The sequence below is a fragment of the Meles meles genome, chromosome 3 (genome assembly GCF_922984935.1).
Source record: "Meles meles chromosome 3, mMelMel3.1 paternal haplotype, whole genome shotgun sequence".
NCBI classification, from domain to species: Eukaryota; Metazoa; Chordata; class Mammalia; order Carnivora; family Mustelidae; genus Meles; species Meles meles.
Window position 1 is genome coordinate 74,925,791 of NC_060068.1, and position 26,309 is coordinate 74,952,099.

At 38.9% G+C, this 26,309-nt stretch overlaps 1 protein-coding gene across 5 annotated transcripts in view; it reads right to left on the minus strand.

Moving 5' to 3' along the window:
• VCAN (versican) overlaps positions 1-26,309 on the minus strand; it is a 110,777-nt gene that overhangs the window by 24,054 nt on the left and 60,414 nt on the right. For 2 of the 5 annotated variants that reach the window (XM_046000015.1, XM_046000012.1), the window contains 5 exons: positions 14,437-19,665; positions 10,984-11,097; positions 8,885-8,998; positions 3,814-3,972; positions 2,269-2,351 (listed from right to left, as the gene is read on the minus strand). In XM_046000015.1, the coding sequence (XP_045855971.1) occupies positions 2,269-2,351; positions 3,814-3,972; positions 8,885-8,998; positions 10,984-11,097; positions 14,437-19,665 (5,699 nt within the window). Of the gene's footprint in view, positions 1-2,268; positions 2,352-3,813; positions 3,973-8,884; positions 8,999-10,983; positions 11,098-11,171; positions 11,670-14,436; positions 19,666-26,309 lie in introns of those variants that run through there. The other 3 variants (XM_046000016.1, XM_046000014.1, XM_046000013.1) reach the window with 3 other exon arrangements.

Below are 26,309 nucleotides of genomic sequence, written 5' to 3' on the forward strand. Positions count from 1 at the left end.
CTTTGAAAAGCTGAACTGCTAATGACCAGAATAAACATCTAGAAACATACAAAAATGCCATGAATGAAAACAAATCAATTCTACATAATCAACAACAGATTGGAAGTTGGGGACTTTGTCTAATCAGGGCGGTATGTAGCAGATGACGGACTGTACATACATTATACCTGGCCAAATGCAGCTATTCCAGGCTCAGGGCAGGAACACACATGGACACCGTGAGATAAGTTGTGGTCAAGGTCTGCAAGGCACAAGTAAGTACCAACCAGAGCCCTACCTAAGTCCTTGGCCTTCTAGTTTCTATAAGATGGCTGTGACCTCACAGGACCTGCACTTTTCAGCGGGCTGTGTATAAGGGAAAGTGTGTGGGAGGAAGATCAACAGAGGGTCTTCAGACCCAAATAATCCCATAGGAACGAAATATTCTTTCCACAAAAGAAAACTCGACAAATGTCTATACTATATAAAAACACATCAACAAAATTATAAGAATAGTTTTAACATACAGGAAAAAAAATCCTTTAGTTTTTATGTTCACATATAAATTAAATTAATAAAAGCAAAATAGTCCATCTTCAGTTAAAATTAATATAGAAGAACTCATGGCCTACCAGCCTATTAATCTAACTGACCAAAATTAGTCCCCCTGAAATTATTACTCATTTTAGCAAAATAAAAAAAAAGTAGATGTAACAACTGCAGATATACCATCCAGTTAGGGCAATTATAAAACAAGGAGTACTGATCCAGAGAATGTGGTTCACATATCTTAGTGGAAATGTATTTCATGGACAATCTACCTTCCCTGTTTTTTCTGCATTTTCCCAAATGACTTATGTTTGGACCTGAGTGACAACAGTCCAGATTAAAGATAAGGTTTGATGACACAGAGAGGGGAGGCCAGATTTTATTTCAGGGTTGCTAAGGGCAAAATGTAATAAGGGATATCATTTCAAGTCAAGGAGGTGCCAGCCAAAATAAAGCATGGCTTTGGAGACTGGCTTCATCACTTAATAGCACTGTGACTCTGGGCAAAAATTTCAGCCTAACTGACCTTCCCTTTCTATACCTATAAAACACTTCATACCTCTCTTAGAGGTTATTGTGAGGAATACACGAATGCCAGGTGCTGAGTATAGCAACCAACACAAAGACGAACTGAGTGGTATGTCCATAAGAACACAGAAAATCTTTCTTCAGCAGACAGAGTAGAACATCCAAAAGCAGAAATTCCTTTGGCATCTTTTCTAAGGATGAACTTTTAGATTTTGCCAAACTCATTAAATCCACATGAGTGGCAAGTAATGAATGAAATTTAGGCACCTAAATAAATTCACACAAAGAGCTTAAACATTATTTTCAATTCTTCCTATTTTTTATCCAATTTAGAATTGAATTTATACTTATTGTCCAGCCCAGTGGATCCCAACTTTTAGAGTCACCTGGAGAACACGTGGAAAATACAGCCAGCCACCAGGGTTTTGTTTTGTTTTGTTTTTTTCTAGTGATAATTTTTAAAAAGCAAAGTGGGGTTTTGCTTTAATGAATTTGAGTTGATGCCTAGGCACCAGTTGTTAAATTATGTTCCCAGGTGATTCTAATGAACAGCCAGTGCCTAGAACCACTAGTGTATAGCTAACCACACTTGAACTATTTTTTAAAAATTATGCTCATATGTATTCAGAGTAGTGACTCCAAAACAGGTTCAGCTGTCCCAAGAATCTTATTTCAGCCAATTCAAGTTTGGGGCCAGTGTTACCATTCTACTCCTTTCTTTAAGAGGCAGAAAAGGCTTAAAATATATAATTAGTCAGCAGAGTTTGAATGGAAGAAAATCCACAAGATCATAATTCAGCAATCTTTTTTAAGATGAAAAAAATGAGCATCTTGGTCTGGATAAAAATGAGCCATGCCCCATAGATTTCCAGTGCAGTTATATAAGAGGGAAAGGTAGATTTTTTTTCAAGGCCTTTTCTCTTACATTTATTCTTTCCCCCTTTTTTTTAAGCCATAAAAAGCAAAGATAACCATCTGGAAGATAAACCTGAGGCAATTCTGCTGCTGATGTGGTTTTCCAGTTCAATGGACTCTGATACACTCCTCTTTCAAAGAGAGCCACAGTGACTCTATTCTAACACTCATCTATCTTACTGAGTGACCCTGAGCAAGTCACTTAATAGGTCTCAATCAAATACGCCCCCTGTAAAATGCAATCAGCACATGCTACCAAGTTCCCAGAATTGGTATCATTTTTCATGAGCAATTTACCAGTGTGCTGCCATCAGTCCAACGGAAGTCATGTTCAAACATCTTGTCATTGAGGCCTATCCACTGATAGTCATGGCCCACGCCTAAGAGAAGGGAAACAACAGATATTTTTACTACCTTTCCCATATATGGATGAAATGTATCAAAATTATTTTCAGAGTGAATCATGCATCCTCTTTTCTGGCTGGATTTTTATTCAGTTGCTCATAAAAATCTCTCATAGTCTAGCTATCTTTTGTTCTTCTGCCCAATGTGCTTTAAACTAAAAAGCTAATTCACAAACATTGAGAAACATTAAAATATCAGACATAAGAAAATAATTTCCCTAGCAGTTTACTATAATTAAATATTTTTCCTTCCTTACTCATGATAAAAACTTTCCATTTTTTTTTTAATTAAGCTATGCCATTGGCAAAAATTCAGTGACCAATAAAATGTGGCAGATCATTCCCATGCTAGCCTCACTTTGGAAGCCACATGTTTCTTCTTAAAGCATTTTAAACAGTGAATACCTAAACCAGACAGTTCTACAAAATTGTCTTCAAAAATAATTAATTTCATCATGAGATGAGTCACTGACAAGAAAACCATGCAAGAAAGTTAACTGAACCTCTGTACAGATTGCTACCTAACAACCAAACTTCTGAAGGGCAGCAGGCATTATGAGAACATATTTAATAGGGCACTGGACAATGCTTCATATCAAAAAAACTTCTACATATTTGCTACATAAAAGCTAGCTCCCCTCCTCTTTGCTATAGTTTAATAAGTTATTCAGCAGGGCTGGTAGTAAGTTTCATTAGCTTTCATTCTCCATTCGTTCATGTTCTTAATATGAAACCCACTTTCTATGGCCTAAAATCATTAGCAGCATGGATGAGAACCAATTTTATGCAGAGGGGAGGATTAGGGTGCTATTGACAACTCAATTTAATTAGTGGGATAAAAAGAACTGAAGGAGATTTTCTCTTTAACTCTGGACAACATGCGCACATCTTCAAAATAGAACTAGGGGGGCACCTGGGTGGCTCAGTGGGTTAAAGCCTCTGCCTTCGGCTCGGGTCATGATCCCAGGGTCCTGGGATCGAGCCCCACATCAGGCTCTCTGCTCAGCGGGGAGCCTGCTTCCTCCTCTCTCTCTGCCTGCCTCTCTGCCTAGTTGTGATTTCTCTCTGTCAAATAAATAAAATATTAAAAAAAAAAAATAGAACTAGGAAGGCAGCTGTGACAAGAGTGAGATGGAACCATAAGAAGTGGCCATTTTCTTAAGTCAGAAAATGATCAAGCAGCAACATCATAGGACTCCACCTACAGCATGCCGTTTCACCCACTATTGCTGAAGACTAGGAAATGCTTTCCTCTGTTAGAGGTGTTTCTCAAAGTGGGGGTCTCACGTAGGAGAGATGGTTTTAAGTAGCTCAGAAGAGGGATTTAATAAGTTGAACTGCAATGGAGGAGGCTACATCTGTTCGGTTAAATACAGAGAAAACGAAGATGGGGAGACAGGGCGAAGCTTCCGGAACCCTGCGTCTATTTGGTACATACGGTTCACAAACATCTGTTCTTCATGAGACAGGATGCTTGTGAGATGCGCTCCCTGCAGACGGCACTCCCGTTCAGCTGCGTCCCATGTGCGCCGATGGGCGAAGTATTTGTAGCACTGCCCTTGGAATTTGTGCCAGCCATAGTCACACGTCTCTGTGTCTGGAAGAAACAGGGCAGGGGCTTAGTAACTTCACCTACGTCGTTCAATCTAGCCTCACAGATCTGAGCGTTGGTAAGAAGACCTAAGCCAGTATCAGTGCAATGTCCCTGAAGTTACATGTTAATAAATTTGGTCATGATGACAAAGAAAGTATGATAAAGCCAGCTCGCTGACTCCTGCCAAGTGGGTGGCTCTACGTCTCTGGACGGAAGAGGCAGTATCTAACTGCAGTCTCCTTGTTTGGAGTCAGTGTCAGCGGGAAAGAAAACTGGCGGAGGGGCCAGACGAAACTTCTCAGGATGCAGTGTCTCCTGACTCACTTGTGAAGCAACTGGGGCTAAATCCTCACCAACACAACTTTTCGGAAGAGAGCCATTCAAGTGATAAGATAAGAATTCTGGCTAATAGGATTATGAATGCCCTATTTGAATAAGGACTTCAAAGGCTCAGTAAGTAGTTCCTTTACCGCTTCCCAGAGAGATCCCCTGGGTGGCCACAGGATCTTGTCAAATAAGATTTACAAAGAAAAAAAATTGTCATCTGTAGGCAGCTTCTGGGATATAGCTAGAACTGCTGGCCTTCCTCTGAGGGAGAGGAAATATAGGTAACTCCCTGTGCAAATGCATCAGGATTTTAAGTTTCTTAAGAATTAAATAACTTGGGTGCCTGGGTGGCTCAGTGGGTTAACCCTCTGCCTTCGGTTCAGGTCATGATCTAAGGGTCCTGGAATCGAGCCCCACACAGGGCTCTCTGCTCAGCAGGGAGACTGCTTCTCCCCCCTGCACCCCCCCCCCCCGTCTGCCTCTCTGCCTACTTGTGATCTCGCTCTCTGTCAAATAAATAAATAAAATCTTAAAAAAAAATTAAATAACTTAAGTTCTTCAACTTCGTGCCCCACATTCCACCAAGCCATACACACACACACATATATATGTGTGTTTATATATGTATATGCGTATTTTCTCTTTTATAACAGCACACTATAACCAGTGTCCTGGTGGGATGTCAACATTTTTCAAATAAATCTAAATTTTACGCTGGCAGGAAGCTTCGGCTGTACTTTCTAGATTCTAGCGTGCCAGTTTTTAAATACTTTTACAGGAAAGCAGTTGGCTCAATGGTACGTATTCAATGATGATCACTGGAAATAATTTTGACTATCATAAAACATACCTCACAAACCCACTGAACTAGTTACATGCAAACACTAACAGAACTGCAAAGTTTATAGAATTTTATGCACCAAGAAAACTTTCCAAATCACCTACAAACTGCGCTCCCTTACTCTAATCTTCCTGGTTGGTGAAGGAAACAAAATCCTTCTAGATGAAATACATGCTTTCTGTATACGTCAGACCTGGGGGCCAAACTGATAGTCAGATCGTCTCCTGTCACACCATTTGCTCCTCTTTCTGTAATTGTGGGAAAGTATGCATTCTGAGAGCTTTTCATGTTTTCCTGGCTCCAGGGATTTTGACCGTCGTCATACAACAGATGCAGCTTATCTCGGAGAGCAGGCTTTATTTCAGTTTAGTCTATCCGGCTTCTTGTTTGGTTACGGCCAGCTGACTAACTGGTTTAGATACTGCATCCTGGAAGTTTGAATTTTACTAAAGTGTTTCTGGAGATTACCAAATCTCACAGGACAAGAATCAAGGCACAGCTAGACGATTTGGGATTAAAGTAGCCCCCAAGGATGAAGTGCAGTTGGGGGACTTAGATGCTGTCAATTTCCTTTTGTGATGTTCCCCATGGAAGGATTTAGAGGTGAGGTAGGAGGGGTGAGGAGGAAATGGATCTTCATATATAAGGGAGTTAGTTTATAAAGGAGGAGAACTGTAAAGATTTTTTTAGAAAACTCTACTGCCAAAGTCAGTAATGTGACATTATAGCAGCATAGCTTGCCTTAACCATAGAAATTAATAATATTTTAAGACACAGTTTAAAATTCAAGTGGATCCCTACCTTTCCGAATAAAACATTAGGAAAAAAAATTCTTCTACACCCTCATATCCTCTATTAACCCAATGGTTTAGTCCGGTCTTCTTTCTTTGTGTTTTATCATTACAACAGATTATCATTAAGTAAATTTTTGTCTTACACCAAAAAACGCAAAGGATCATAAAATTTAGATGCATCACCACATCATTGCTGTAACGCCTTCTTCAGTTAACAGGTGCATATATTCCTATCAGAACATAGGTCCAAATGGGACTGCTTGTTGGTTTTTGCCTTTTTTTTTTTATTCATCTATCCTACTGAAACCATGGACTTATGGTCCTAATGATTATGAATATATGTGCAAACACTACTTAACAAAGTGACTCTTTATTGAAAAAAAGCCAAATATCCACGTGGATTTACTTAATTATTATTCATGAATTCACTAAGTCTGTAATGAAGGACCAGACGTCCCACAGCATCTTCTAGGATGCTATTCTGATAGCAGTTATTAGAAGCAGTGTGTTTTTCCAATCTCACCTTAAAAAAGCATGATACACATTTCATTCATTAAAAGCAACACATTTGGGTGATATTTTTGTAAAAATCATCCGACATAGGGAAATACTTCTTACACTTTAAGACTACAATAATGCATGGGTTATATCACAAAGACCCACATTTAGTTGTGTGTGTGTGTGTGTGTGTGTGTGCGCGCGCGCGCTGGCTGCCTGTGTGTGTTGTAAGGGAAGGTGTGACAGCTCCTGTTCATCACTACAGAAGCCAAAACTATCACTTTTAAACAATTTTACTAAAAATGTATTCTCTTTATGTCATGTAGGTCATATTTTCAACATCCGGGACATACAACTCTCAAGCCTTAAGAAACTGTTAACATTTTGGTGCTTTTTGCTGGTGAGCCCTACCCCTGACTTTGGTTTGGGGCAACCTGTGTGTACAGAATTGTCTCCATACTGTTCTAAGATCCCCAACTAGAGTTTATATTGGTTATCACTACCAAAATAGGTCCTTATTCCAGAGTTGCTGGGAGTTGGGAAGTTACTAATGCAGAGAAGAAAAGGCCAGCTGAAGAAACAACAACACAGTCATTGCTGAAATTTGGATAGAAAACTGTTTAGACAACAATGCTGCTGTTAATGAAAAAAACATTTGTTCTTAGGCAACCTGCAAAGAGGAGAAAAAAATCTTTCACGGTCCTGGCAATAAATCACAGAAGCACAGCTGCGTCGGGTAAACAGACCCGGAAAGCTGTTTCTCAGCAAATAATGGTGATGAACGTATACTCGCTTTAAGACAAAACAGAATGTACCTGAAAACTAAGTGGTACTACAAATGAGAGAAGAAAAGCAAAACCTTTTTAATACACATGTAAATAAAATGCTTATCTGAGAGTTACTTTGAAAGTGTGAAGATACTGAGATAAACCTACCTTATAAGGAAGCCTAGGTTCATTTTTCCTACTCTCTAATTTACTAGCTGTGTGACCTTGAATACATCACTTTTCCGAGCCTCAATTTCTGGCCCATTTAGCCACACAGAGATACTGTCAACTAAACGAAATGCTGTACCTGGGAACATTTGATAAACTACAAGACATTCAACAAAAAATAGCATCTCTTTTTATTCCCTGCCAAGAATTAAGTTGAGTCACCCAGACTGGGGATCTTGTCTAGTTTGCTCCAAGTTCTACCTCCAGTACCCAGGATAGCACTTGGAAGATAGTAGGTGCTCAGTAAACATTTGCTGAATGAGTGATTTTTTGAATTGCTGCTCGGACTTGGAACTAAGGGACGCCAGAATCGTTACAGCATATGCAATACTTCAAGGATGTCCCCCTTATGTTTTCTTCAAGAAATGGCATCTTTCTTACTGTTTTCCTTAAGAAAAGGATGAAACTGGTCCGTTTTCACATTTACCTTTTAAATTCTAAACAGACTCATCCTGTGCAACTAGAAAAAAAAACAAAAAAAAACTAGAAATGAAGCCATTACCTACCCTTTTTGATTGGCAGTTCAATACTCGCTGCTTTCGGTTTTGTTCTAATTGTGGTGACGTCTGGATTAACACTGTAAAGCCAGACACAGATGTGGGGCCAGACCAATGTGCCTGAGTATCTAATGCATTTTCATTCCGTCTGGTGGAATGGAAGTTTGGCACTGGGTATTTTTGTCAAAGCCAAACCACTGTATGACTTTAAGTAAAGGAAATCGAAATTTCAAAGCTGAGTATAGCTGAACGTGCAATCTGATGACTAAGAAATGTTACCATTAACCACCTAAAATACATTCTCAGGTTGGCCATAAAATACCAATTACAGGGATCACGAGATTCAAGCAATCATGAACACAGGCCTTTGTTTCATTCAGAAAAAGCAGATGCTTCTTGTAGTAGGAAAATTCCTACTACATTCCCCATTGAGCAGATTTACAATACCTTTTATGTAAGATTTACCAAGCCAAAGCTAATGTATTCTAACAATTATACCAATGCATTCTCCAGAGATGACTGATGATGAAAAATAAGCCCATTGACTCCCAAGTGCTTAGGAGGAGAAAATAAAGGCAGCTAGCACTGAATTCGATACTCCTTGGTACAAGCTACACAGATGGATTAAGGTCAATGCTTAGTTTGTCCTCAGTAAGAATACTGACAACAAGGTTCCTTTTGTGAGCTAGATGTCCTTAAATTCAGCTCAGTGTGCCTCTCTGCAATTCTGTTCTATCAGCAAAACAGCAGTGATTAAATCAATGCTGTTTTCCATGGGCTATGGACACATAAGGACACCGAATGTACTTAGGTAACCTGTAAATTTCCTTTGCAGGAAAAAACATGCAGTATGGCCAACATTGCTGAAAACATCCAAATAATTGTGCCAAAAGCTGTCCAGAAGTAACATTTGAAATGAAATAGCTCTCCTGTTCATCCTACAGATGTTGCATTAGCTCTTACCTTGTTCACAAAGTGCACCAACATAGCTCGGAAGGCAGAGGCACCTGAACGTATTAAAGCCATCAACGCATGTGGCTCCATTGCGACAGGGGTTAGAGTGACATTCATCAAAATCTGAAATAAAATCATAAAAGGCCACAAAGATACTTTCAGAAAAGGTCAAAGGATCCTAGTTAGTGTAAAGTTGCCAGATAAAGAACAGAAAAACAGCCAGTTAAATGTCAATTTCAGATTTAAAGAAAATAATAATTTTTTAGTATATATATATATCCCATGCTGTATTTAGGGCTACTTACACTCAAAAATTATTCTTTTCTTTTAACCTGAAATTCATTTTAACTGACCTTCCTGCACTTGATTTCCTAAATCTGGCAATCCTAAAAAAATTTCAAAGTTATTCATAGGAGGGTCATTTTCTCGTTTGCTTTTAGATGGGCACATGAATCCTAGAACTGACAAAGAAATCCCTGGAACATTCTACCCTCAATCTTAGCTCATGCTCTGATTACCCTACCTGTGGAATACTAAAAATATGTAACTGGCCTGACTGGGCCTTTTCCTTTCCAATCCATCCTTCATTCTGCTGACAGTCATCTCCTTCAAACACAGACATAATAATTTACTCTTTGGCTTTCAAACCTTCAAGAGATCCCAACCGCCCAGGGCAGAGATCTTCCAAGTGTAGTCTCTGGACCAGCAGAATCAGCATCACCTGAGAATGTCAGAGAGGCACATTCCCAGTGGCCCCCCAACCAGACCTACAGAATCAGACCCTGGGGTGGGGGGATGGGAACAGTTGGTATTGTAGAAGCCCTGCCCATGATTTTGATGCCCACTGAAATCTTAAAAATCCCTCTACTACATGTGGCTGTCCAATTTTCCCAGAACCATTTATTGAAGAGGCTGTCTTTTTTCCATTGGACATTCTTTCCTGCTTTGTCGAAGATTAGTTGACCATAGAGTTGAGGGTCTATTTCTGGGCTCTCTATTCTGTTCCACTGATCTATGTGTCTGTTTTTGTGCCTGGGGATAAAAATACATTATATGTTTATTAAAAAAAAAAATTGGAAGGGGAGGCGAACCATAAGAGACTATGGACTCTGAAAAACAACCTGAGGGTTTTGAAGGGTCAGGGGTGGGAGGTTGGGGGAACAGGTGGTGGGTAATAGGGAGGGCACGTTTTGCATGGAGCACTGGGTGTTGTGCAAAAACAATGAATACTGTTACTCTGAAAAAATAAATTAATTAAAAAAAATATATTAGTAGTAGAAAAAAAGTAAAAAAAAAAAAAATCCCTCTACTAGAGTAGGAAGTAAATTCGTCTGTACATTGGATTCAGAACCTTCTCAGACCTACCCATATCCACCCGGCTTTCAAGGACTTTCTCCCACAAACCCATACATAGGCATGCCTGAACACATGCAGTCACCTAAATGTATTCTGCCATCTGTGGTGTCTGTGCCTTTGTTTGCTGTGTCTAAGTTTTGTCCCACCAGTTTGTTTTTTTTTTTTAAGAAAAGGAAACCTAAATAAAAGTGAGAGTAAAAGGAACTGATTTAGTAAAGAGACAATGATACTTCTTGAAACCCAAAAAGAAGAGGACAACAACCTCAAAACTTACGCAGGTAGAGGTGCATTAGGCTGGTTTCTGGAGAGAACTAGAGAAGGATCTTGCCCATTCCACTTCAGAGGAGCAAGTTAACTCAAAACACAAAAATTAAACTCCTTCATTTTTAAATTCAGCTTTCTAAAATTTTTTGTGTATTTAAATTAATTATTGATATGCAGATTTGGGGAAAGAGATTAAAATATTTCCTTACTATTTAGGCAGCTTGACATTTGTAAAGCCTATCTGTAGAAACTATAAAAAGACACCGGTCACCTCACTAAGCTTCACTGAGTTTTGGGTATATTAAAAAAATTCAGCAAACACCTGTCCCCATTTCCCAGACTCCGCTTAAATTACTCTATGATTTTAACATCATTTAACAAATAATTCATTTACACATGGGTTTCTCTGAAATCCTTTGAGCAATATAAATTCTGCCCAATATATCTTCTGGAAAAGCATTACACTCTTTCAGACAAGAACATCTTACCAAGTTCACACTGGTCGCCACTGAATCCGGGCACACAGGTGCACACATAGGAAGTTTCAGTAGGGTAACAGGTGCCTCCATTAAGGCACGGGTTCGTTTTGCAACGATCAGGTCCTACCATATTCAGGAAAGTAAGAAAAGCAATTAGGCTCATATCCAGGTTTCCATGTTTTGTAGCATAAATTGCCACTGATTGCTACCATAATATAAGCTTTACCATAGCAATTTAGATACTATGCATAAAAATTAACATTAACTTTACTCTCTGGAGTGTTTCTTGGAATTATAACTAATCATTACAAATTGCATCTATTCATTTCTGGGATTCAGTCATCATTATTTCTAAGCAATATTTTGTACAGTATCTGGCAACTAATATATTCTACTGCAGATTTAGTCGGCATGATAATGGCAATTGATTTTAGTCAAAAATGATTACACATATGTGCACAGTGAATGGAAAATGTATTCTTTTAAACGAGGTTAGTTCATGTGAAATGGTTGGATACACAAAACATGCATTCTTTTTAGCAGTTTGGCTTGTTATCATCATTTGAATTATTATTGCCTTTTACCACTTAATGCTCAGAAACTGTTTTTCTTCGAAAGTGTGCACTGAAGTCTCTTCTGCTACATTAATATGCTTTTTCCAAAAACACGTTCCAAATGTACTCCTTTAAACTATACTTGAAGAAAAGCAACACATAAATTAAACTCTACTGTATAAAAACAGACCCAAAGACAAAAATCTCACCTAAAATGAGACTCCCAATTTTTTTTGAAACCCCCAATTTTTATTACAGTTTTTCTTATTTAGAACACAAATAAAATTGACACTCCTAGAAGATAAATGTAAAGGCCAGAGACACAAATTTCTGAGAAACACTTTAAGATATGTTTCCTAAAGGCAAATATTTTTATAATACTTCAAGCACATATATTATTCTTTGGTATTGCTTGGATAATTGTATGTAAATGAGTTGCTTCTATTTATTATTTGAATGAGTTTTTAGAATTGCTTTTGTTTCAAAATGTTTAAAAATCCAGATGAGAGTTGAAAGTCTTACAAAATAATTGAAACAAATAGGTTATATATGGAATAAAAACCATATTTTCAAGAATCGTCAGTCCTGAAACCCTGAAGTAATTACACATGGAAAAAAAGATATCTACTTATGAAGCACAAACTTAAGGAACATTCAAGTAAGCAGGCACTGCTCTAGAAGGTAACTGAGCCTTTCCACACAACAAAGTCAAACTCAAACTATCTGAATGTAAAGTAAATTCTGGACTATGAGAAAGACTTGACAGATAAGACATTCACATGCATGAGTCCAACATTATAATCAGGTTGATTCAGATGCTTACACCTACTTCTTCAAAAATGACCCTAATTTTTCTAAGACTCTTTATCCTATAGTTCTAAAAATATGCAAAATCTCCCTAGCCATTTTAGCCTTCTGCCTTTGAAAGGACACTGCTTCTCTGTCAAGGACGCCGTCCACAACACATCTACACGCTGCCCTTGATGCAAAACCAAAATGACACGTATGTGATAGTGCTTGATAAAACTGTGACGTGCCACACAAATGTGAAGTATTATTATTATTCCCACCACAGACTCCAGACACCATGCTGAGACTATGGACAAGGATTTGGCAAGAGAGTGGGTCCTCTGTGAACCTAAAGTAGTTTAGATCAGGAGAAAAGTTTTGTTTTGACAAATTCTGTTCTTCCCTAAACAGTTTGTATTACTCTCTGAAAGTTGAACCTATGAGAGAGAAACCAGGCAATCCAATGTGAGCCACTGTTTACCGAATTTGCCTAAGGTCACCATTTGCTTTGCAATGAAGACGCAGGCTCTCATTCTAGGTAAATCCTGTGGTCTGGATGGATTACTGGCACACATTTCTCATCCATCAATCAAACCTAACTCTCTATGACTTACCCATGATTTCTGTATTGTATTTCATCAACCTGAGGAACTTTCAACTAAATTATAAGAGAATAAATATTGGCCAGATTACTAGGTTATCATTTACAGACTAAATATATATAAATATATGACAGTAACAACAACAAAAATCTATCAACCACCTCCAATTAACTGTATTCACAAAATACTCTAAGTCATTTATAAAAGTTGCACTTTATGATTGATTATTTTACTCTATCTGAAGCACAGCAAACAGAGAACCGTTAGTGGCAAAAAGATAACATTGAAATGATGGGGAGAATAATTCCAAGTATAGCCATGCTGTAAAACATATTCATTAAAACAAAACATATTTTCAACAACATAGCCCTTGAAGTACAGGTTTTTATTTATTTTCTTTTTCACTAGGTCACTGGGTGGTAATGGCTATTTGTGGATTCCACTGACATTGTTATTTAAGTAACATTATTAGAAAATACCCCGTTAAAGAAGACTTGTCAGCATTATCAAGCTAGATTAAAAGGACAATAAATTCTACAAAGTAAATATTCTAAGGTATCTAGTTTATAAATAATTAAATATCAATTATTCATTTTTATACTATATTAATTGGTAACCAGCAAAGAGCAATGAAAAGACCATGACTTTGGAGTGGAGCTGATCTGGGTTCAAATTCCACCAATGCCATGGTGTGTGTGGCTATGCAACCCCAAGCAAATTACAGAACTTCTCTGAACATCCACATCCCACCCTTCTAAGTAGGGATAATAATATGGGGATGATGATAATATTAACATCACATTTTTGTGAAGATCATGTAAGAGAGTCTGTATGAACCAATATCAAATTCATGCTTGCTGTCCATTCAGTTAAAAGAAAAAAAAGAGGTCCTCTTTTGACAGGCAGGATGCAAATATATACCCCCTTCCCCCTCCCCCACCCCGACCCCTGGCTAGGCACTGTGCTAGAAGCATTATACAGATTATCGGGAGCAAGAAAATTGCACAAAAGTATGAACTGATAACTGATATTGCACAAACTATGTGGGTGTTTATTAGAGTTATTTACCACTCAAAAAATTTTAAAGGTCTGACAGATTTTGATATTGCCATAATAGCACCCGTCAATGAGAGATTTTTAAAAATGGGATTTCCCCCCCATTTTTAAACTAAGATGTGTAACTATAGGGCATATGACAAAGCAATATTTTAGTTATAGGTAAAACCAAATTGAATTTTTATACCATTAAAAATTTCACTTTTTCTATATCATAATTGTATGTTGTTTCTAAAACCCAGAAGAATACAAAGAATATCTATAAAGCCCAGAACTACTCTGCACTTATTTTCTTTGCCTCTAATTATGGACTCAGTAATGTGGCCTGTCCCATGGTTATGTGAATAATATAACAATCTCCACTGATTTAATATCACAATAAAAACTATGTGCATAGATGTGTTAGGATCAAGGGACTGTTTCCAAGTTTGGAAACAGATTTATCAATGTTGTGACCTTACCTGGTAAATAGACTGCTGTGCCTTCCACTGACTCCTCATTAATGCCAATCAGGAAACCGGTTTCATTAGAAGTTTCCAGAAGGGAAAATGACGGTGTTGGAAGCTCAGTATTTAACTCTGCAATGCTTACTGTTGCCTGATTATTGGAATCAAGAATTCTTGTCGTTACTTGCTGTTCTGATGTTGGTACTGTGTAATCCTCCCCTCTGATCAAAGCTGCATGGGTTTCAGGGTTTATTTCCAGAGAAGAAGGAATGGTGGGCCACTCAGAAGTCTGTGGGCTGGGCTGAGGCACGACATCTGCCTCAACTCCATAAATCGCAGAAGCAGGAGTAGAATGTGGCCACAGTGTAGCACCTTCTAACTTAGTTTCACCTGCAGTTGTGACCATAGTTCCAGGCTCAGGGGTTCTAATATTGCTCGTCATTGTTTCTCCAGAAAGTTGAATATTGGCTTGGGTTTGGGAATCTTGGAGAATCTCAGTTCCTTCTTCAGCAGTCAGTTCTGTGGAAGAAGCTTCCATTTGTTCTAATAACTTAGGATGACTTTCATCTTCTGAAGGTTCTAATCCAGTGTCAGGAGATAAGGATGGAGGCTCGGTTATGTGAAGGAGCTCTTCATTCAATGATGTGAAAGTCACTTCCATATCTGCCAGACTTCCTGGAGACCTCTGAGATGTGGCAGCATCTGTACCAGGCAGAGTACTTGCTGCATGGTCCTCTGTGTGTTCAGAGGCTCCACTGCCTAAGTAGACAGCGAACAGAGATGATGGTGTCTGAGAGGATAACTTTTCAAAAGCTGAAACTGCTGATGTTGTATCAGTGTAATCCGAGGGATTGGATCCTTCCATCAGGTTAGGTGCCTCTGTTGAACTCTGAGCCATAAGGTGGATAGTACCAATACTTACGTAGGGTGTAGGATCGATCAGTGCCTCCTCAGATCCTGATGAGAATTCTGGCTGAAAAGAAGGACCTACATTTTTCTTTTCGTCATACTCATCCTGTGTCTCCAAATGGCCCACTGTTGATATTACTTCACTTTGGTCTGCAATAGCTTGACCATCAGACAAAGTACTTGATTCAAAGATGTCATATAGGACTTTTGCTTCACTGTTCGGTTCTTCAATCTCGGGATTAACTGTGGCAGATGTACTAGGAAGGAGCAGAGATGTTGCTGTGGGAAGCAAAATATCTAATTCTGCTTCTGTGCTAGGAAGAGGGAGCCCGGGTGTGAAGGTAAAGCCCATGGGATCTAAGTGGCTTCTGTCTTCAGAAGGCATTGATCCATTATGTGTTGTCTGCATGTAGTTAGCCAGAATAGGGTCACCAGAACCCTCAAAGTTTTCTTCAGTTAAAGAAAGGTTAACGGCTGCCTCATACTTCTCTTGAACTTGAGTGCTTTCTTCACCACTGCCAAGTGGTCCTGATAGTACCTCTGGATCTATGTCCGTTTGCATTCCAAGGATGTCTACGTATATAGGTTTAGTGTGATCAATATCTATGATAGTATTTTTATCTGATGTCAGCTCAGGCAGAATTTCAAGAATGGTACTCTCTGTAATTGTCAATATTAAGTCCTTGTCCTCTTTGTCCAGATCTATAATGATGTTTTCAGTGGTTTTTCTTCTGTTAGGTTTTACGGTGGACTCTTCAAATCCTCTGAGATGGTCTTGGAAACTATCTGCAGCATCTTCTGTGGCCCTCTCGTATGACACTGTATTTGACAGTGTGCTAGTTGGATCAGGGGAGCTTTCATTCTGCTCTAAATGAAGAGGCAGCAACATTGAAGCTGTTGGGAATCCATCAACAGTAACAGCTTCAGCACTTGGAACCTCAGGATGTTTTTCCAGGGATCTATCAGAAACAAATGTGGTGCTTTCTTGCCTGGTTGCCTGAGTAGTTCCAGAAGTGTGGACTAAATCAACCATATCCAATTCCCCAGATCCCTCTCCAGAATGTTCATAAAGCAAGTCAGATGGTTTTGGTGCTGATGTAACAAATCCTGTTGCTGTTTCAAGACCATAAGTTCTAGCCAGAAAATCAGAGGGAGGGACTGGTGTTTCTTTTGTTTCCACTGTTGAAGAATTCTCATCAGAGACTTGTTCAGTCACTGGTTGTGGTCTACTAGTCTGGATTTCTTCCGCCTGACCGTGGGTCTGATTTTGAGGATGTTCAGTATCTGTGGAGAAAGTGAGAGGTGCCACAGAAGGTCCTTCAGTTCTGGTGTCACTTGAAATTTTTAGTAAGGTTGTGTTGGACATTGTTTCACTATCTTCAGAGAGGCTGTCTGTTTTGGAAATGGGTGGTCTAACTTCATTTGCTACATTTTCCATTTTCTCATAGTCTTCTGTTGTGTCGCTTATGAGGCCGGTTTCTAAACTCTCCATGTGAGAAGCCTGGGGAGAGAATGTGGTAGTGATTTGCTCCATTTCAGTAAAATTCACTGATGCTGTAGTAGCTATGACTTCTTCTCCTGATCCCAGTCCGGAGAATAAAAGATCAGCCTCTGACTCTATCATTGTTGGCCTCACAACTTTGGGAAAAGGTTTTATAGTTTCCTCCTTTTGGATTGGAGAACCTGTAACTAAACTTTCAGCTGATACAGATTCAGTCACTGAGGTAGTAGCTAAGAAAAAATAGGATTTTTCAGTAACTTCAGGGAGAGCAGTATAGCGTTCCAAGCCCTTTAACTCTGGATCTGGAGTAGACACATCAGTGAAGGAAATGCCTTCCTTCTCCATTTCTTCAGCAGTACTGTCAGTCCTCTTCACTGATAGTGTAGAATAATCTGTGGATCGGAGTCCAGTTTCAGTAAATGTCTGTGAATCAAACATTGTTTGTTCTGGTGCAACCGGACTTTGAGGGGATTCAAAAGACTTTGGCTCCTGAATCTTTTCCTCTGATGCTGTCTCACTTTCAATTCCTTGCCTTTCAGGGTTGACTTCTTGCATGGACCATAATTGGGCTGGCTCCACAGTTTGGGGAAAGTTCACTGAAACTGTGCCACTGACTGTCATTTCTACCTTTTCTGTTGTGGCTTCAGTACCTTCAGCTTCTGCTATTGGTAAAATCGTGGTCCTTTCATTGGCTTCATTAATAGCATCTTCTTCTCCCAATCCTTGGTCAGTGAATGAGGAGTCTGTACCAAAAATATTCCCCACAGCACTAGGAAACACTTGGTCCACAGAGCTGCTTACTGAGACCAGCTGCTCCCCTGAGCCCTCAGCTGAGGCTGTGAACTCTTCCCAAGGGAAGGTAGAAGTGCTGACCAAGGTACCCCTCGGTCCTTCTGAGTCAGCTCTGGGGTTGGTGTGATCTGAAGCAGGTATTACAGAGGATGAAATCTGGGTATCCTGAAATGCTGCATCTCCAGAGCCTTCCGTCATTACCGTTCCTTCTTTTGCTATGGGATAAGTTACTGTTGAGTACTCTCTAAAGTCACCACTGAAATCTTCTTCCAAAGGAAAATCTGTAGAAAAGCCCTTTACTGCTGGCCCACGATTTTGTTCTCCTGAGACTTCTGAAATCAAGTTTTCTTTGGATGTTTGGCTTACAATTTCAGCAACCTCTCTGTCCATTATAGTACTCAAAACTAATCCTGTTGGCTCAAAAGGGAATATAGTTTCCACATGGGGAGACAAAGTGCCAGCTGCTTCCTTCTTGGTTGGACTTTCAGACTCTAAATTTAATGAAAATGAAGACGCAGTGACTGTTTCTGGGTCAGCAGCAGCTTCTCCAGAACCTGGCTCCACAGAGAGAGAGGCGGGGCTCCCTGGAATAGTGGACAGCCCCTCCTGAACCTCAGGTTGACTGCTACTGCTGGGCTTAGCAGTCTGTGCCCCTAGACTGTCTAAAACATTTGATTCTGTAAAGACAAGAGTAGAACTTGTCATTTCATTTTCAGACTCTGTGGGTTTTGTCGAGGACATAAAACTGTTCCTGGTAGCAGATGCTGAATCGCTAGATGTTGGTTCACTTGAGCTTTCTAAGTCAGAAGGTAAAATCAATTGATCTGATCTTGGTGTCGATGAATATACCTGAACTGTAGAAGCTGTACCTGAGGTTCCCTCCTCATATTCCCTTTTCTTTCCTTCAAGAGATGTACTGAAGACCCACTCAGAAGTGTCTGCTTCCCCTCCAAATTTGGTAGGTGCTACTTTTGCAGAAGGTTGTTGAGAAACAGAGTAAAAGGTCGTTGCAGAAATATCAAAAAGACCTTCTGTGATCATGATCTTGCTGGTGTCTAAAGTAACCAGCGTATCCGTAGTGTTTCTCTGTGATAAATCAGTTGTCAAAGTGAACATTTTCTTTTTATCTTCTTCAGCTTCTCCAGAGCCTTCTGGAAATGGAATTGAAGGACTTCCTGAGAGTTCTACACTTTCTCTAGGGGTTGTTTCTACCCAGCTTTCTACAGTGGACAATGGGCCATCAGGGAGAGCATTTCCTGTGAAGGCAACTGATACTTCCTCTGAAACATCTGCTGACACAGAACTTGGAACTATACTTGGAGTATATGCAATAGAAGTACTTTTGTCGGCCTCTCCATCGAATGTTCCTTCAGTGGCCCTTGAAAAGATTTTTTGAGATTCTTGGTCAATGGCAGCATCTCCTGAAGACTCTTCAGAAAACAGAGTTACAGGTTCCATATGTTCATCGACCAGATTATCAAATTGAGGCCCTCTCTCTGTAACTGATTCTGGCCCCTCTGTGGCTTCTCCCTCATGGAATGGGACTGTGGGGAAAACATCAGGCTCACCACTTGAAAAATGTTCGGGTGTTTCAGGGTAAGTCTCGGGCTTCCATGTAAGTTCAAATGACTCAGTTGTTTCTTTTGATTCATTAGGCTGCACGGCGGTAGACAATCCGGTCTCGGTGATCACAAACAGATGTGTTTCACTTTCACCGCTGTCTGAAAAATTTTGAGAAGGTGCAACACTCTCAAACTGGCCACGCCTAGCTTCTGCTGCTTCTGGGTCCTTGGGCACGGTGGTAACTAGCTGTTTCCCATTAATGTACTGCACTGATGGGGTGGTCGTGACGTCCGTAGCGTTTGCACACTCTTCGTCTTCCTCTTCGTCTTCTTCACTGTGGTACAGATCTATTTCAATAAACTCGGGTAAAATTTCAGCAATTAGCTCGTGATCTGGATCTGTTTCTTCACTACAAGGTTCATCTTCTTTAGATTCTGAATCTATTGGATGACCACTTACACTCAAATCACTCATTCGACCTGAAAAAAACAAAGAGTTTTCACAATACTTGAATAGAAGATTTGGCAGTGTACGACAGAAGAAATCGACAGCAAGGCTGGCTGATCACACTCATGCACACAAAGAAGAATTCAAATCTTTTCACATAGAGTGCAACTATCCTTCTACATGTGGTTCTCAGTCTCCAAATTTGTGGATTTGCATTAACAATCCGAAAAATAAACCCACTATAAGATTATAGGAACAGGTTATGAGAGCTCTTCAACATGTTTAACAAAGCAAGGCCCTTAAAATGAAACAAGGAGTCACATATATACATTGTAATTGTGAAATGCGGGAATTCACATGCATGTGAACTGAAAAAAAAAAAAAAAGAAAAATTAAGACCATTTCACCAAATCATACAGAAAAAGTAAGTGATTATTGTTTTATGTAAGGGGAGTCTGAGACACCCTCTATTCAGTAAGGAAATGAGAAGAGATTTCTTCTCTCGCCATAATCTGTTGTAGAGAAGACTGGTTTCAGGAAAGTAAAAGAGAGGTTTCTTTACAATCTTTCACAGTGCAACCACAGCCCCTCCCCAGTGTAACAGTGAGACAAGATTTAGCTGCAAAGGCTGTAGCCATGGGCCAGATGCACGGGCAGGAAGCCATGCATGGAGGCTCCATGCAGGGAGAGCTCACTGAGAACACCAGGAAGGAAGGGCCCACCACACTTCACACCTTTGTCCTTCATGAGAGGTGATCTGGATTGGGTCAGTTACAGTTCTTTTTATTAACATTTCTCCAAGGGAAGTTCAGGAGTCACATCTAAACATCTGAACTAGCACACTTTAAATAACACATATCCTGAGAACACGCTCTTGCAAATTGTAAATTGCTATAAGGTGCCAACCACTAAGCTCAATGAACTCTTGTGCTTCCAGAAATACACCAGCCAAACGCCTTGTCTGGGCACCAGGAAGGAGGAAATTCTGGGCCATCACTTTTATCAGAGTGTAATTCAGTTGTCCTAGGGGAGATTTCTGCCGGTGCAACTGTCCTCATCCCACTGTCACAGGAGTGCGAAAAGGTACCTGTGCGTGCAAGGGCCCGTGAGAAGACAGGAAGCAGCACAGAGGATTGCACAGTGTCTCACTCTCCCGCCCCAGGAATACTGTTGCAGAATTAATTTTCAGCCAAGCCCCAATTCATGCCACATACACTCAGGTGAAACCCGAGAAGCTTACAGAAAGAATAATTATGACGGAGCCAGCCCTGTCCCCCTTTTGGTAGAAAGATTGTTCCTGTAGCAAGAAGCTACTTCTTTCCATGTATGAAAAGATCAACGTCAATCATTTACTGATAAGTTAGATGAGAAAAAACGGGTCTTGCTTGTATTCCTTATGCATCAAAATAAATTCAGAAGGGGCACCTGGGTGGCTCAGTGGGTTAAAGCCTCTGCCTTCGACTCGGGTCATGATCCCAGGGTCCTGGGATCCAGCCCCACATCAGGCTCTCTGCTCCGCGGGGAGCCTGCTTCCTCCTCTCTCTCTGCCTGCCTCTCTGCCTAGTTGTGATTTCTCTCTGTCAAATAAATAAAGTAAAAAAAAATAAATAAATAAATTCAGAAGTATAGGAACTACCAATAAAAACTCTAAGAAGCTTCTCTATGTTTTTAACTATGGTTTGCTTAGAAAACCAAAGACCACAGAACTTTTATGTAACTGGAAGACAAATATTATCTACCTTTATCCCTTTCACCCTACTAAAAGCAAAAAACAAACAAAACAAAACAAAAACCCTCTTCTCTGTATTCCATCACATCTTCACTGCGTAATCTCCATAAAATATTACTTGTATAAGGCTGGGTTATTCTTACCCTAGCCATATGTCCTATAACCAAATCTCCCTCTCATTCTACCTCAGACATTCTGCCTTTCAACTATGGAAACAAAGGCTCATGGGTATTCAAATGAGTAAAAAAATTCTTCTACCATAAGAAAAATGAGATCAACACATAACTCTAGCATATTATGAAAATATAAAATGAAGACAAATGATTTCTGCCACAGATGCTGCAACAACTCCTAATTGCCAAACAAGAACATGACTAAATGCCTTACGTTTTTTCAAAAAATATAATTAGAAGCATAAGCTCGTTCAATATTACATCATTGAAGTTGTTATTGTGCTCTTACAGTGTCTCATGGTGTGTATGTTTTAGAAGAGGACACTTTTAAAATCTTCAGATAACATCTCTTAATAGTGCTTGCAATGAAGCCCACTGTTTTGCTATGAAAAAAAGTGATACTATATATGCATATGTACATATATGTATATGAGAATACATTTTAAATGCCTTTGTACAAATGAATCTTTTCAAATATCATATCAGCAATTTTATCTGATCACCAAATTAAGTAGTCTCTCATTGCTAATACTATTTTAACATAGTCAAGGTAAGCCAGACTCAGGAAAACTATTTTGTACAACTTTATAGCATCTAACTGGAGCTTCAAAAGTATGCCTATCTTCAACTGCTAATATTCTCATTTTACGTTCAACCTTTTGCATTAGGTTTCATGAGGTGTAATAAAACCAGGATTTGCATCAAGAAGTATCACACACGGACACTAAAGTCACACAGAATCTTTCATTTAAATATGGAAAGAATTTTAAATAAGAAACAGGTCAGTGTCAAGCATAGAAAGAATATCCCCACTACATTTTTTACTGTTTTATAAATAATGAAGGTAAAACTAACCATTCAGCCAAGCTTCTCCAAACAAACATAGGATAAATAATTCCTTACTTTAAAAATTAGTAAAAAAAGAAAAACCGATTTAAACATATCCCATCACCTTCTTAGTGAGTATAAATGGAGGTCCCATCAATGGAGGATGGTGGTAGCTCTAAAAATAAGTGGGGTGAAGAAAAGCAGAGAGAGAGAGAGAAGACACTAAGGTATGTCACTGCGTTAACTCTCAGCCTGTCGAAGGAACTGACATGTCATGATGTTCACTTAAGTGTTTTACAAAGGAATGAATAATTTAAAATAAAATGTTTTTTTTTCCCTAGAATAGAAAACAAAGGAGAACTATAATTGTAAATCAACAATTTATATACTAATTTCATTGACTTACTCTACTTAATTCAATTAATAAAACACCCTGGTATTTACTTTATATTTGTCTAATTTTAGTTCCAATGAACAAAGTGTAACACTGTTTTAGTCCAGTTTCCACTTAGATAATGGACTTCCACATTTCGTATTGCACGTGAATCTATGGGGACCTCCCTTAGCACTTCAGACCATCATATCAGAATATTTTACTCAAAGATTCAACTGTTAGATGTAATATATTCCATTTTCTAACCTAAGTAAATATCACAATATTTCAATCACAGCAATACAAACATAGCAGAGTTGGCCCTTGCATCTTGGTTTTTGTACATAAAATTAAATTCACTACCACAACCATGCATGCCGCCCAACTGTATTATCTTCCCAGAGGACAAATGACTGCATAAAATGTACTACCTATTATGTGTCAGACTGTATTGCAGATGTTTGAAACTCTGTAGAGACCTAGAACCTCCAAGAATATCTTCCAAGTCTGTTTGTCTGCCTGCCTGCCTCTTTCTCTTTTTCAAACAAACGCTCTTTCCAAGAGGTTAGAAAAATGGCCTTACTACACTCTTTTCTCTTAATTTGAAAAGGAAAATTTTGGGGTGTACATATTGCAAATGTACCAATCATTACATTTAACCTAGGATTCCTTCTTGCACCTGCCTCCCAAGTGTCTGATCTGACTTGCTCTCAGAATAGTAGAAAACACAGAAACATCTTAGGCTGTTTTGTCTTATGCTTCTCATTGTACCATGAAGCCGGTAACCACCAAAGAACTATCAGCACATTACACTAAACAGTGACTGAGAAGACAAGATAGATTTTAACATGTGCTCATTTGATCTGTATCACAAAAATGTTCTACTAGAGGGGAATTCTTAAATGAAACAGATACAAAATAACAGTTGAAATTATTTTGTCTCCTTTTTCCATAATCTCACAACTAAGTGACTAATACTCATTGTTTAAGTAAGCTGTGTCAGCTTCCAAATGCTTTCATCAGATTTCTTAATATTGTTTTGAGGGTGAGGGCTTTAAACACATTTTTTTTCTAGGGCTTTAAACATATTTTTTTCCACCAACAGATTCTCTACAGATCAATCTACATTTTATTCTGTCAGTGTGGCTAATGTGTTCCCATACTTTAAAAATCTCACAGGGGGTGTGGAGCTCTGAAATCTACCCAGCATGGATGGGCGAGTTCTTTGCCACCACCCTATATTCCTGTTATGGCTACCGGACATCTCACCCAGATTCCCCTTTGCTCCTTTTTATTATTCAGTCTTTAAAATTATTTCTTCATCCCTCTTTCTTGTTACTACCACCACCCACTACCCATGTTATTAGACAGTTATAAGTACTATCATGATTGCAAACCATATAAGTTTCTTTGTGGGTTGTGGTGGGGAGACACCTGTGCATTGTAAAAGCAGGTATCTTACTCCAAAATCATGATCTGCTCTAGTTCCTATTAACAGTGCAAGCTAATGGAGTAATTAACATTCCCAGCTCTTAGATGAACAAGTCCTTATAAAAGACTCTCTATTTTAGAATTTTATTCTAAGGATAATATAACTTTTATTTGGATTTCAAGAGTCAAACCACAGAACTCTACACAGTGTATGTATAATCTGTTCTATGTTTATACAAATGTATTTTAACAGCTTGATTTGAAGGTACTAGTACCACAGTTAATAGATTTTTTAATGGCATTTCACACAACACTTAATTGCTAGCTGACCTCAAATTATTCACCAAGTATTTTTAAGAACTTCATGGCAGAATTTTGTGGACATAGCACAATCTTTCAGTCATGCTGTTAGCGGACACAAAACATTGTTGCTAAGATGCATAGGCAGCTGGCTAAGGTTCACATTCTCTTCGGGGAATTTTACAATTTAAGTTTAAGAGCTTTTAATTAAATATAACTATATACCAATTTACTCAGCAGAGATATATTAGGATCACATTTCTTTAGTAAAATGGATTTCAGTTTAATGTGCAACAAAAATAGTTTGTTCCCTTATTTTAAAAATAAAATAGGCAACTATATTGAAGTGGCTGAGCAGTACTTATAGAATTTATATAGAGAAAGTCTGAAGTTCTTTAAGATGTTTATATGTTTTCTGACACTTACCTATAGGTCCAACAACCAGACAGAAAAAAATGCCTCAACTTCCTTCATATTTGATGTGTTCTTAATTTAAAATAAAATGCTGACAGCTGAGGAAGCCAAGAAAATCACCTAACGTAAATTTCTTTTTTTAAGATTTTATTTATTTGAGAGAGAGACAGAAAGTTAGCACAAGCAGGGGGAGGGGCAGAGGGAGAAGGAGAAGCAGGCTCCCAGCTGAGCAGGGAGCCCAACACCGGGCTTAATCCCAGGACCCTGAGATTATGACCTGAGCTGCAATCAGATGCTTAACTGACTGAGCCACCCAGGCGCTCCCACCTAATAGAAATTTCAGTCAGATTGTTTCAGATATCCTAAATCCCCCAACAGTCTCAAAATTTGAGACACTAAAAATGGTGCTGACTCAATATGCTACAAAAATTGATGTTAATAATAGAGATATAAACCCCCTCCCCAAATCTCTTCAGATATGTCTGCACCCTTAATTACCTCAATAACTGAAAATCAAGTGATATTTACATCAATACTCAATCTCCTCAGAGATAAGAGAGACTAATCTGAACGTTGGGAGACCAGCACTGGACTCTGTGACCCATACCTCCCTATTAACTCTGCTAGCTGAGGTTCATTTGGTGCATCTCCCAAGCAAGTTACCGTAGACTGGTAGCCTACTCCTGCTGAGTGGGAGCTTGATATTTCTTAATTCATGAATTTTACAACCAGAAAGGGTAATACATGTGTATAAACAACATAAGCCTTTCTGATGGCCTCACTTTAAAGAGGCAGACATGTTATGAGGATGATAAAAATCATCTCTTTTCCCCAACTTGAGATAATCCCCTAATAATGCCATTCCTTCGAGTGGAAGGAATGTATTTAGATAGAGTCATCTGGTCTAAGTGTGCTCAAAGAGATATCACCAAGTGTGGGGCTCTTCTTACTTACAGAAAAACCTTAGGGGACTTTGCAACTTCCAGTATTTAAAGAGCACGGGCTTTCCTGGAGAAGAATCAAGTAAGTTTGGGACCTTCAAGCATTTCTGAACAATGAGCTAAGATAAAGAACTATATGAAAGAGAAGTAAGCCAGGTTATTTAGGTTTCAAAGTTGCTTAAAAATATAACAAATAAATAAGAACCAACCATAAGCAGTATATTTATTATCCTTTTCACTTTACTTCTCCAACATTGTGAAAGCCTTTGACAGATGATAGATAGATAGATAGATAGATAGATACCAAATATCCGAACGCCAGAAAAATGCTTTGGTCAGAATCAAGGATATAAAATTTAAGTAAAAGCTTTGAGTAAAGTAAAACAAATGCCTCTCATAAATATGTTTATACTTCTTTTCTAAGACCTCTAAATTATCACTGGTAAGGTAAACTTTACCAGACACCATTTTATTTTTAATTATGTTA